The sequence below is a fragment of the Aristolochia californica genome, unplaced genomic scaffold (genome assembly GCF_029961685.1).
Source record: "Aristolochia californica isolate CCGP_79_NKW_82.1479 unplaced genomic scaffold, dmAriCali1.0.hap1 SCAF_16, whole genome shotgun sequence".
Classification (NCBI taxonomy): domain Eukaryota; kingdom Viridiplantae; phylum Streptophyta; class Magnoliopsida; order Piperales; family Aristolochiaceae; genus Aristolochia; species Aristolochia californica.
In genome coordinates this window covers 11,657,252-11,670,258 of record NW_027181837.1, presented here as the reverse complement: position 1 = coordinate 11,670,258, position 13,007 = coordinate 11,657,252, and the positions used below count along the sequence as shown (strand labels likewise).

Sequence of the window (13,007 nt, the reverse complement as noted above, 5' to 3'; positions counted from 1 at the left end):
CATGAATCCCACAATTCTCATGTTAATTTCCAAGAAAGTAGGCGACGTATTGAAATACAAATATTTTTCATGACCAATGGTGGCGGCGATGTCGCACGTGGCTTTTGCCTACTGCTCTAGTCTGGATTCTACAGAGGAAATTCTCTCCATCGACACTGGCATATAAATTGGAGTGACCCCTCTGCCATGTAAGTAGCGAGAAAGAAGGGAAGGCGATTCAGAATTTGGGATGGATTCGCTTCTCGTGATGCAGATATTTTTTGGGCTGATCGCCGTAGTTCTGATAAGCGTGATTGCAAAAGGGAGGAAGGCGAAGGCGGCGGGGGCTCCGGAAGTTGCAGGGCGGTGGCCGATCATTGGTCACTTACCACTGCTAAGTAGAGCGAAGCAACCGATGATGCGAACGATGGGAGCATTGGCAGACAAATACGGGCCGGCATTCACGGTATGGATGGGCGCTCATCGGACTCTGGTGGTGAATAGCGCAGAGCTGGCGCGGGAATGCTTCACCACCCATGACAAGGCTCTCGCCGGTCGACCCAAGTTCATGGTCGGAAAGTACCTGGCCTCCGATTACGCCATGTTCGCGTTCGCCTCTTACGGGCCTTACTGGCGGGAGGTGCGCAAGATCGCCGTATCCAATCTTCTCTCAACTCAGCAGGTGGACCGACTCAAGGAAGTTCGTTCCACGGAGATCGACTTTTGCATTAAAGAGCTGCATAAACTTTGGCTCAAAAATGGCAAGGCTCCCCTCAAAATCGAGATGAAACAGTACCTCAGCGACCTCTCACTGAACAACATCGCAAGAGCAATTTGTGGGAAGAGATATTTCGGCTCCGACGTTCATGAAGATAAAAAAGATGTTGAGAAATTCCATAAAGCCATCAGCGAGAACTTTCTGCTCGCAGGGACCTTTACTCTCTCCGATGCTGTCCCTTCACTGGAATGGCTGGATATAGGTGGTTATGTTGTTGCTATGAAGAACAACATCAAAGAGTTGGATTCCATTATCTCGGTGTGGGTGGAGGAGCACCGGCAGAGGCGTCTCTCCGGGGAGAAAGTGGAGAATCCAGACTTCATCGATGTGCTGCTGTCTGTCATGGAGACTGCCAATATTCCAAATATCGACCCTGAGATTGTGGTTAAAACAACTAGTTGGGTAAGTTACTGCATATCTATGCGCTCTTCAACTATTATTTCTAGTTTATAATTAACTCGATCGTCTTTATGCATCCAGGCCCTCATCCTTGGCGGTAGTGATACATCTTTCTTGAGCCTCACTTGGGCACTTTCCCTGTTGATGAACAACCGCCATGTTTTAAAGAAAGCTCAGGAGGAATTGGACAGAGTAATAGGGAAAGATCGAAACGTGGATGGATCAGACATAAAGAATTTGCCATACCTCGAAGCCATTGTAAAGGAGACCTTGCGGATGTACCCACCAGCCCCACTCTCACTCCCTCACGAAGCCATCGAGGATTGCTCTATTGGAGGGTACCATGTCCCAGCAGGTACCCGTATTTTTACCAATATCTGGAAAATACAAAGAGACCCGCGTTACTGGCCGGAGCCTGACGAATTCCGACCAGAGAGGTTCCTCACGACTCGTGCACATGTAGACACCAAGGGCAAGCATTTCGAGCTCATTCCTTTTTCATCTGGTCGGCGTATGTGCCCAGGAGGGCCTTTTGCACTCGAGGTCATATACTTGACCCTCGCGCGCCTCTTGCATGGCTTCAATTTGGACATACCATCAGGAGAACCGGTCGATTTGACTGAGGGTTTAGGGGTTACTCTCCCAAAGACAACTCCTCTTGATCTCAGTCTCAGCCCTCGACTAGCTTCAAAACTCTATCTTTAATCGTTAAATTCATGAAGTCGTGAATACACAGCAACAGACAAAAAAAAAAAAAAAAAAAACGAGTTTAGAGAGGTCAGTGGTTAATACTTGCCGGTGGAATTTATATTTTGTTGTTATTGAGAATAAAGTGTATTAAAATATTTGAACGATATGTATTGAAGTTTTTGTTGTTATTATTTCTTCAGTTCTAATTATAAAATTGTTTCTGAAACGACTGGAAATATATTAGTGATCTAATTTAGTGGTGTAAATTGTTTCCACTGATCTCTCTGTCCGCCCGTCGACAGCAAAAGACAAATCCGTCGTACACACGAAGCTACCTATTTTATTTTATTTTTTCTAAAAAATTCTGATAGTGAGGCGTTGACAAGCAACAGAAGCCAGCAGGGGGCACGTGGCCGTACACTCGATTAGAAGAAAAAAAAAATGAACTATTTTTCTTGGCATGAGCCACCAGATAGAAAAAATTAAAGATTGGTTTATAGTATTATGAAGTATAAATAGAAGAAATTAAGAATAAATTTCTTCACTTTCCTTGTCCATGATATCAGAGGAACAACTTGTCATCGTTGAACTATTTTTCTTGTATTATGTTATATTTATATTAGGGAAATTTATTAAATTACCGATTTTTAACAAATATTAACAAAACGAAGCAATTTTTAAACCTAATATAGAAAATAAACAAAAAGAAGCAATTTTTAAACTTAATATAAAAATATTGTGTACAATCCAAGACGACACGTCAACATGCCACATAAGCAACCGAGGGAATTAACGCCATGTCACTTGACACGGCATCATATCGCCATGTCATCACATGCCAGAACACGTCATCACACACGACATTAGCACTTCGCGCCAACATATTTTTTTCCCATTTTTTTATTATTGATTTAACATCTTTTTTAATTTTAAAAACATTTTAAAACATTAATTTATGCTTTTAAAAATCTTACACATTTCATTACCTTATATTTAATATAAAAAAAAATTATTTACTAATTATTTAAAAATTACATTATCGATTTAAGATATTATTTAATTTAATATAATATTTTTTAAACATTTAATTTAGTTTTTAAAAACCACGTATCAGTTGTGAAACATTGAACAAACCCACACCTTTACAATTGAGTAGGGTATTTATATAATTTAGAATAGAAAATATAAGCTTTATATGATAAAATAAATACAACATGGGATAAATCCAATGGAATCTCATCCGATAACTAAAAGGATTCTGCTTATCACTAATCATGCCTACTCAAGCTAGGCCAATTGTTAGAGAGGTCAATCTTGTCCCATAACAACTGAAACTACGAACTTGGCACTGGTTATGTAAGGAGATTTGTTTCGAGGGTTCTTGGAAGCAAAAGGACGAGAAGAGAAGCAACACTAGTAGCGGCTGGGGCGGACAGAATCTCATCGTCCGGTGAAGAGATGTAGAATAGCAACAACACTGGTAGAAATTGTTAGGAATTATATGCCCTAATTCTAAACTAACGAGAGAAATAATAATAATTACAGAAGAAAGAAAAAGCAAACATGAAAATACAATAAGATTTATATAGGTTCGCCTCAAGGTGAGACTACGTCTTGTCTTCCGCCACTACAATAATCCATTATAAAGATGAAATAGTTTACAAAGAAAAATCACACACACTTACATGTGTTTTTCTCTAATCTCTCTCGGGTTACAACTCAAAGTCCTCCATGATGATGATAAAACCCTAATAGTAGTGTCCCCCAATTATAAAGAGAAAACTTGGGCAACTGCATTACAAGTGTGAAATTTCCAAACTATTATTAATGAAACATTAGTCAATATATCGTGGACCTTTCGGGAGCTCCCCACCTATAATTTTTTAATGAAAAACTCTTTATTCACCACGATTATAAACAAGGTTACAAAGTATATTTATACATAAATTAAATAACTAAAAAAATGTTTTTTTGTCACTCAGAGATCTGTCAATTCCAGAGAAGGAAGCCTGGTCTGCATGCTTCTGTTATGGCGCCATCTCGTCACCCCCCCCCCCCCCCCCCCAGCTGAGCGTCGAATTGGAACAGACGTGAAGTGTGGAGCAAAAAAATTCAGAGAGAGGGTGTGGAATACTTTTGATGAAAATATTAGCAACCTACAAATGAGATGGCACATATTGTCTGTAAAGTTTGTCAACAACAACAATTTCGTTGTAACAGTCCCGGATCTGACACAGCGATTCGTCGCGAAGAAGAAGAGAAAGACGAAAATCAAACCGAATGGAAGCTTGAAAACCCTAGGTTCTTTGAGAAGAACGCACACTCCTGAGCCTGTTGAGGAGAACTCTAAATCAATGTTTGCTTTTTCTCATTACTCTTACCCCTTAAATAGGGTTCACCCTTACAAGGTTTATGATAAATATTAAAAAAATGCCCCTATGGCCTATTAATTCTTTAACTTAAATAAAATAAAGTAAATAAAAACAAATAATTAGACTATAAATAACTTAGCAATGTTATTGCGGGCATAACATTACACCCCTCCCCCTTGGAGAAATAGTTTGTCCTCAAACTTGAAGATATAATCTGCTTGCAGAACGTTTCCACCTACTCCCAAGTAGTATCCATAATATCTATGTCAGCCCTCTGGATGATAAAACTGGATCATTCCACCCGAGAAGCAAATTCTTTTTTCAGTGAAAATCCAACACTGCCAGTCTCATTCGTTCTAGCAACCCACCACACGGTCAAGCAACCAAACAACATATTAACACTTGTTCCATTTTGGCAATACCATGATTGGCCAACAAGACGTTCCACCATAATCTTCTGAAACCCATATGAGAATAAACCCACCATTGCTGCAAGACAGTGTCCCCCCATCATAGCATGTCAACAAATTAAATTCCTCTATGAGATTTGGTCAAAAACTCTACTAGTATCCTCCACCTTATGTGCCTTGATAGGCATGTCATGAAACTGGGTGGCAGCATCATACACGCTACATGCTAGAGGTTGGGTAGTTTTGATTTGAGGCAAAACTCTAAAGTTTGAAATCACAACATTCATAATTACTGCGGTTTGCCTAATTTCTTCCGGTGTATCCTCACTTTTCTGTGCATAAACTGCTGCTCTTGGATCACTCAGCATATCCTTTAGAACTCCACAAACAGCCACGACAGTACTATTTACGGCCCTGACAAATTATGTGTATATAAATCCAATTTCTGGCACACCAGCAATTCCAAGACGTGGACCCAGATCAAGTTCAATTGGTACTGACAATAGTGGGCTTGAAATCATTGGCATCTGGTTTCCACTTTCGGTATTGTTTATCCCATAAGAGACCAGTAACATGAGCCTCATAAGCATATTCAACCATCAACAGCCGTGCAAAAATTTCATAGATAACCTCTTTTGCTGAAAAGCAGCTTGAATGCGAGCAGTTAAAAGATATCTTGATGTAAGTTTGTTTTCCTTGATGTAATGCACCCAGATTGGTGCAAGTTGTGATGAAACCCACTACAGGATATTGAGCAAGAATGGATTGTATGTTCATGATTGGGTTGTAGGCAGCAGTAAAGACGTCAAGATAAAAAAACTCTGAATTTTGCAAGTGCTCATCAAATTCAAAAATTGCAGTACTAGGGAAAATAGAAATAATTCTAGTAATTAATGTTATGGACTCCATAGCATCTTGGGTAGTAAACAGGTCTAGAAATTAAATTATAGAATTTTCCTTTTCATGTACGTTGGTTTTGGTTCAGGTTGGTTTGATTTTAATTTCTGTGAAGCAAGTGACCCATGGGTCAGGTTTGTCATTCACGTCGCTAATCCTATTTATAGGGGAGAAGGGCTTAATGAAGAATTAAGCATTGAATCAAGTAGAAAGTTAGAGGTCGGATTCTCCCTCCTAAGGTCTAGGTTGAGCCTCCTTCAAGTTTCAATTTCTTTCACCATTCCACGTTCCAAACACCGAAAAATCCTTCTGTTAGGTTTTTCCCGAGCCATGGATCGAGTCACCCTTCTTTCCTCTTTTCCCTCTATATTGAATCTTGACGTTGGAAGAGGATTCTTGTTTCTTGAACATGGAATGATGGAATTCGGAATGGAATAATTGAGCTTTGAAGGAAGCTCGACCTGGACCTCAGAGGGAGAATCCGACCTAGACCTCTGAGGGAGAATCTGACCTGTTTAATTCTAATTTTCTCAATACTTGCTTTCCCTTCACCTTGACATTCCCCTAAATAGGGTTGATGACTGAATTACAAAGTAGACCCATGGGTCAAGTGGTTCACGCCACATTACATCTAAACCAAACCAAACCAAACTAAACTAAACTAAACCAAACCAAATGAAATTACATTAAAAGTAAATTGACATAATTTAATTCCTATGCTTGTGGATAACTCATGATGCTATGGAGTCCCTAACATCAGCCCCTCCTAGAGAAAGAGCTTGATGTAGGGGTAGAGGGTGTGGAACGCAGCTAATAGCTCCCATGTCGTGTCACTAGGATCAGCATCAACCCATTGCACTAAGATCTCCCAATCACCCTGAATGCGGCAAGCCTGTAATACCTATGCTGGAGTAGAAAGTACACGTCCCTCATGTAGTGGGGTAGATGTTATGCACGCAATAACATTAAATGTTATGGATGCAATAACATTATTATTTAAGTTGTTTTCTTTAATTTACTTTATTTTATTCAGTTTTAGGTTATAGGGGTATTTTAGGAATATTTTATTTATAGGGGTATTTTTTTAATATTTTGTTTATAGGGGTATTTTTAGAATATTTTATTGTAAACCCTAACGGGTGAACCCTATTTAAGGGGTAAAAGTAATGAGAAACGAAATCATTGAAGTATTAAGAATTATGTTAAATCTAGCATAAACTGGGTTAGAGTTTTCCTCAACGAGCTCTAGGGTTTTCAAGTTTCCCTTTGGCTTGATCTTTCGTTTTCGTTCTCCATGTCTCCCTACAATACTTACTATCCGTACGGTAATCCATGGCAAATCCAAGATTCTCCCAACGAATCCTTGTGTCAGATCCGAGATTGTAACAACTGGTATCAGAGCAGGAACACGATGCCCATCGAAGACCCATATTTGGCAATGTATAGACAAGTCCGTGAAATGGCTGAAGATGGTGACACGCCGAAAAGTATATAGATGTGGCGTGATGGCTGGGTGCAATATTGGCTGATGAAGGAGTATAGAGAGGCATTCCTCGGAGAAGATATCTCCGACGGAGTGAAATTATGCGAATGAAGAGGTATAGAGAGGCATCCCATGGAAAAAAACTGTCTCTGACGGGAAAAAGGGTAACGCCGAGGTTTCGGCTTCGTTCCGACTATCGGTCGAGACTCCTGCGGAATGTTATGCACGCAATAACATCATTATTTTAGTTGTTTTCTTTAATTTACTTTATTTTATTTCAGTTTTAGGTCATAGGGGTATTTTTGGAATATTTTATTTATAGGGGTACTTTTGGAATATTTTATTTATAGGGTTATTTTTAGAATATTTATTGTAAACCTTAACAGGGTGAACCTTATTTAAGGGGTAAGAGTAATGAGAAACAGAAGCATTGAAGTATTAAGAATTAGGTTAAATCTAGCGTAAAGTGGCTTAGAGTTCTCCTCAACGAGCTCTAGGGTTTTCAAGCTTCCCTTTGGCTTGATCTTTCGTTTTCGTTCTCCATGTCTCCCTACAATCCCTGCTATCCGTATGATAATCCATGGCAGATCTCAAATCCTCCCAAAGAATCATTGTGTCAGACCCGAGACCGTAACAATTGGGGTATTTTTGGAATAATTTATTTATATGGGTATTTTTGGAATATTTTATTTATAGGGGTATTTTTGAAATATTTTATTTATAGGGGTATTTTTAGAATATTTATTGTAAACCCTAACAGGGTGAACCTTATTTAAGGGGTAAGAGTAATGATAAACAAAAGCATTGATGTATTAAGAATTAGGTTAAATCTAGCATAAAGAGGCTTGAGATCACCTTCTTGATCTCAAGGTTAGGGTTTCCCTAAAAAACCCACGTAATCTCTCATCCTCCATTGATCTTCGTCTTCTCCATGTCTTCTTACTATCCCTACAGTAATGCATGGAAGACCCGTAACCTGTGGTAGATCTCAAATCCTCCCAAAGAATCCTTTTGCCAGATTCAGGACTATAACAACTGGTATCAGAGCAGGAACACGATGCCCATCGAAGACCCATACTTGGCGATGTATAGACAAGTCCGTGAAATGGCTGAAGATGGTGACACGCCAGAAAGTATACAGATGTGGTGTGCTGATTGGGTGAAATATTGGTTGACGACAGAGTATAGAGAGGCATTCCTCGGAGAAGATATCTCCAACGGAGTGAAATTATGGCGAATGAAGAGGTATAGAGAGGCATCCCGTGGAAAAACTGTCTCTGATGGGAAAAAGAGTAATGCCGAGGCTTCGACGTCGTTCCGTCTATCGGTCGAGACTCCTCCAAAGGATTTGGGGGAAACCTCAAATCTAGATTCACCCCAAACACCTCAGCGCCACCATCCACCCTCACCTCCACCAGCGCCGACCACCAACGTCGATTCCGCGATGGTGACCTCCGAAATGGGTACTCAACATGTCCCAAATCAGAAGGATATCACGAAATCCCTTCGGCGACACCCACGAAAGACCATTTCCAGGTCCCCCCTCAAGTCCGAAAGCTCGCCATTTCGGAAGAGATTTCCGAAATCCCGAAATCAAACCTCCCCAGCTCACGGAAAACCACACTCCGTTCCGAAGGGGAGAGGGAAAATTTTCCAGCCATTCAGACTAGGAAATATTTCCACGAGCACTCTGTCTCGGCAAATTTCCAAGCGGCGAAGCCTCCAAGGGCTGTTGTTCACCGCCGGAGCAACAGGAGACTCCGTCGGGGAAATTTCTGCACTGTACGGTGCCGTGAGGACGGCATAAGACCGTTGCCAGCCTTAGTCAGTGCCGGGAGGGAACGAGCCGAGGTTTCTGCAATGTCCGACGGCCGCTCTGTTCGGGATCGGCATGAGGATGAGGAAGATTTTCGATTTTCCCAGAAGACCCGTCGGCGAAATTTCCGCTGAAGGAGGAAGATGACTCCCGATTCAAATTTTCCTAAGTCAGGAAATTTTGATCAGCACAGGAAGCTGAGTTGCGCGCGGGACCGGGCTTCCAGAATCGAGTCAACCCAGGCCAACTCAGACCGGGTCAACTCGAGAAAAAAAAAATCTTTCGCTGGCTTGAGGTTCTTCGATTCCGCGGTTGACACTTGCGCAAACATTACTTCCGAGCTTGAGGACAAGCTTGTCTTCCAGGGAGGGTGTAATGTTATGCACGCAATAACATTATTATTTTAGTTGTTTTCTTTAATTTACTTTATTTTATTTCAGTTTTAGGTTACAGGGGTATTTTAGGAATATTTTATTATAAGGGTATTTTTTTAATATTTTATTTATAGGGGTATTTTTAGAATATTTTAGTGTAGACCCTAACCAGGTGAACCCTATTTAAGGGGTTAAAGTATTGACAAACGAAAGCATTGAAGTATTAAGAATTAGGTTAAATCTAGCGTAAACTGGCTTAGAGTTCTCCTCAACGAGCTTTAGGGTTTTCAAGCTTCCCTTTGGCTTGATCTTTCGTTTTCATTCTCCATGTGTCCCTACAATACTTACTATCCGTACGATAATCCATGGCAGATCCAAGATCCTCCCAACGAATCTTTGTGTCAGATCCGAGATCGTAACAGCAGAGGTGTGTGCAGCAAGGGAGAGTCACCTTGGAAGGCCTTCAATTAGAAGACATAAAACACATTGTGAATCCTTGCCTCTGGCGAAAACTGCATGTGGTAGGCAACTATACCAATGCGGTCCATAACTTGAAAGGGGCCATAATACATCAGAGAGAGCTTGTGGCGTTTGGAGGCTGTCAGTGATAGCTGCCTGTAGTGTTGGACACGCAACCATACATAATCTCCTGGAGAAAAGAAGATTTCCCGGTGCTTCTTGTCATAATACAACTTCATAGTATGTTGTGCCTCTTGGAGATGAGTGCGCACCTCAGTGAGCAAGGTGTCTATTTCTGCTAATGCTTGGTCCAAAGTGGCGACCTTGGAGGCACCGATTCATATGATAAAAGGTTGGGCGGGTCTCTACCATATACTACCTTGAATGCGGTTGTTCCGAGTGCGCTGTGGTAGGAGGTGCTGTAACATAATTCAGCCCAGGCAAGCCACTTAACCCACAGTTTAGGTGAGTCCCCCACGAAACAACAAAGATATATCTCAATTGTCCTATTGCCGACCTCTGTCTGACCATCTGTCTGCGGATGGTAGGCTGAAGAGAATGCAAACGTTGTGCCCTGCAGCTTGAATAGTTCTTTCCAGAAAGTACTGGTAAAGATGGCATCCATGTTACTTGTAATGGAATTAGGCATCCCATGTAAGCGGACAATATTATCCATAAAGAGCTGAGCTATGTGAGCTGCAGTGTAAGGATGCGCCAGAGGTATGAAATGGCCACACTTTGAGAAACGATCAACCACTACAAAGATAACGGATTTTCCGGACGATGAGGGAAGTCCATCTATGAAGTCCATGGAAATATCAGACCAGACATGTGACGGCAGCTGAAGTGGTTGGAGCAACCCAGCTGGACTTAAAGATTTAGCTTTATTCCGTTGAAAAATCTGACAAGCCACCACATAATCGACTATACTGCGCTTCATACCCCTCCAATAAAATTCCCAACTTATCTGAAAATATGTTTTTTGTCGGCTCTCATGTATATTGTCATGGAAGGAGGCTAAAATGTTGTGAATCAGTGGTGATGTGTGGTGTAGAAAGATCCTATTTTTTAAGAGGACCGGATTATCTTGAACCGACTAATGGTTTGTCGTTGTTCCCTGCTGGATCTCATGACATAAAGCAATAATTTCCAGGTATTGTTGTGTCTCTTCCCGTATAAAATCCAACAAGAGAGCTCTGGGTTGACTTATGGCATGTAATTGCGGCTCTGGAATGTCCCGGCGAGATAAAGCATCAGCCCCCACATTCAAACTCTCAGGTTTATACTCCACAGTAAAGTCAAACCCCATAACTTTACTTAACCAATGTTGCTGCGGTGAGGTAGTCAGGCGCTGCTCAAGCAGATACTTGAGGTTGCAATGATCAGTGCGAATCAGAAATGGGCGCCCCCAAAGATAAGGCCGCCAATGCTGTATGGCTTTCACTAATTCGATCAGTTCCCTCTCATAAGCTGCTAACTTGTGGTGGTGCTGGCCAAGTTGGCGGCTAAAATAAGCAATCGGGTGTCCCTGTTGGTGTAACATTGCACCAATACCGCCCCCCCGAAGCATCACATTCCACCACAAATGACTCATCAAAGTCCGGTAGCTGCAAAACTGGGGCGGATGATAAGGCCTCTTTCAACTGCTGAAAGGAATGAGCCGTTGTCTCAGACCAAATGAGGCATTTTTCTTTAGTAGGTTGTTGAGCGGTGCTGCAATTTGGCCATAGCTGCGAATGAATTTCCTGTAATACCCAGCTAGGCCCAAAAATCCCCTTAATGCTGTAATGTATGTGGGAAGAGGCCAATCTGTGATGGCATGTATCTTACTCTGGTCAACCTTCATCCCCACTGCTGAAATAGCGTGGCCCAAGTATGCCACTTCTGAGGTTCCCATAGAACATTTGGACTGATTTAAAACCAAATGATGTGAGCGGATAAGAGTAAATACCTGGTGAAGGTGTTGAAGATGTTCTTCCCAACTGTTGCTATATACCAAAATATCATCGAAAAATACCAAAACGTATTTCCTCAAGAGAGAGGAAAATACGTCATTCATGAATGCCTGGAATGTGGAAGGCGCATCGGAGAGACCAAATGGCATTATGAGGAACTCGAAATGCCCGAGGTGCGTGCGAAACGCTGTTTTCTCCACATCTGATGAATGAACTCAGATTTGATGATAGCCAAATTTCAAATCGAGCTTGGTAAAAATAGTAGCACCATGTAACTCATCTAGCAACTTGTCCACCACTGAGATGGGAAATTTATCTTTAATGGTATGCACATTGAGTTGCATGTAATCCACACAAAACCTCCACGACTTATCATGCTTGTGGACCAGTAATACCGGTGAGGAAAAAGGAGACCTGCTGGGCTAAATAATCCCCTAGGCTAGCATCTTTTGGCACCGCCTTTCAATCTCATCCTTCTATAAGTGGGGGTAACGATAAGGACTCACCACTACAGGTTCAGTGCCCATTTTCAAAAGGATACGGTGATCACAATGCCTAATTGGTGGTAGAGCAGTAGGTTCCTGAAAGATATCCTCAAAGTCTGTAAGTAATTGAGATAACTTACAGTTGTCCGTGCTCTGGACCTGAACAACCTGAAGTGCACAGGGCACTAGTGCTTGTGTGCCATGCAATGTAATCTGGCGATGGTCTTCTATAAATGATGGTTAGAGCCTGAAAATCCCATAATATTGGCCCCATCAGTTGTAGCCATTTAATTCCCAGTACCAAATCAAAGCCGGACAGTGGAATCACCAGGAAATCTGCAATAAATGCTTGTCCCTCTATATCAAAGTGTGTGGCTGGAGAGATGCCCACACTGGTAATTTTAGCCCCATTGGCTATTGATATAGAAAGGCCAGTCTATTGCTGGACTACTAACCCAAGTTGTTCTGCCGCTGGCTGACTGATGAAATTATGTGTATTGCCAGAGTCAACTAAAGCAAGTAACTGTAGATGATGTAACTAGGCTTTAACTTGCATGGTACTAGAACTACGCAGACCAGTCATGTCATGAAGGGAAATCTCTGGACCCTCTTGGTCTGTTTCCACAATCTCCTCCTCTGGTAGTATGTCTTCACCATCCTCCCACAGACATATACTGAATAATCTTTTGCATAAGTGACCTTGTACATACTATTCATCACAGTTAAAACAAAGGCCCTTGGGATTTCTCTAATCCATCTCCTGTCTGTTCAGTTTTTTGAAGTAAGGACAGGTGGAGTCGAGTTAGTTGTCTGGGCGTAGTGCTGCACTGGCTCCAGAACATGGAGGTCCATAATAAGAGGTTGGCGCAGTGGCATTGTGCCTCCTTGGCCAAGCTGGTTTTCTGACCAG

The 13,007-nt window shown here is 41.6% G+C and overlaps 1 protein-coding gene across 1 annotated transcript; it reads left to right on the top strand.

The window, feature by feature from the left end:
- The first annotated feature begins 229 nt into the window (after positions 1-229).
- LOC137952585 (cytochrome P450 CYP82D47-like) lies at positions 230-1,861 on the top strand. The gene is made up of 2 exons (XM_068799663.1): positions 230-1,159; positions 1,238-1,861. The coding sequence occupies exons 1-2, from the start codon at positions 230-232 to the stop codon at positions 1,859-1,861; spliced, it is 1,554 nt and encodes a 517-aa protein (XP_068655764.1).
- Positions 1,862-13,007: the final 11,146 nt, after the last annotated feature.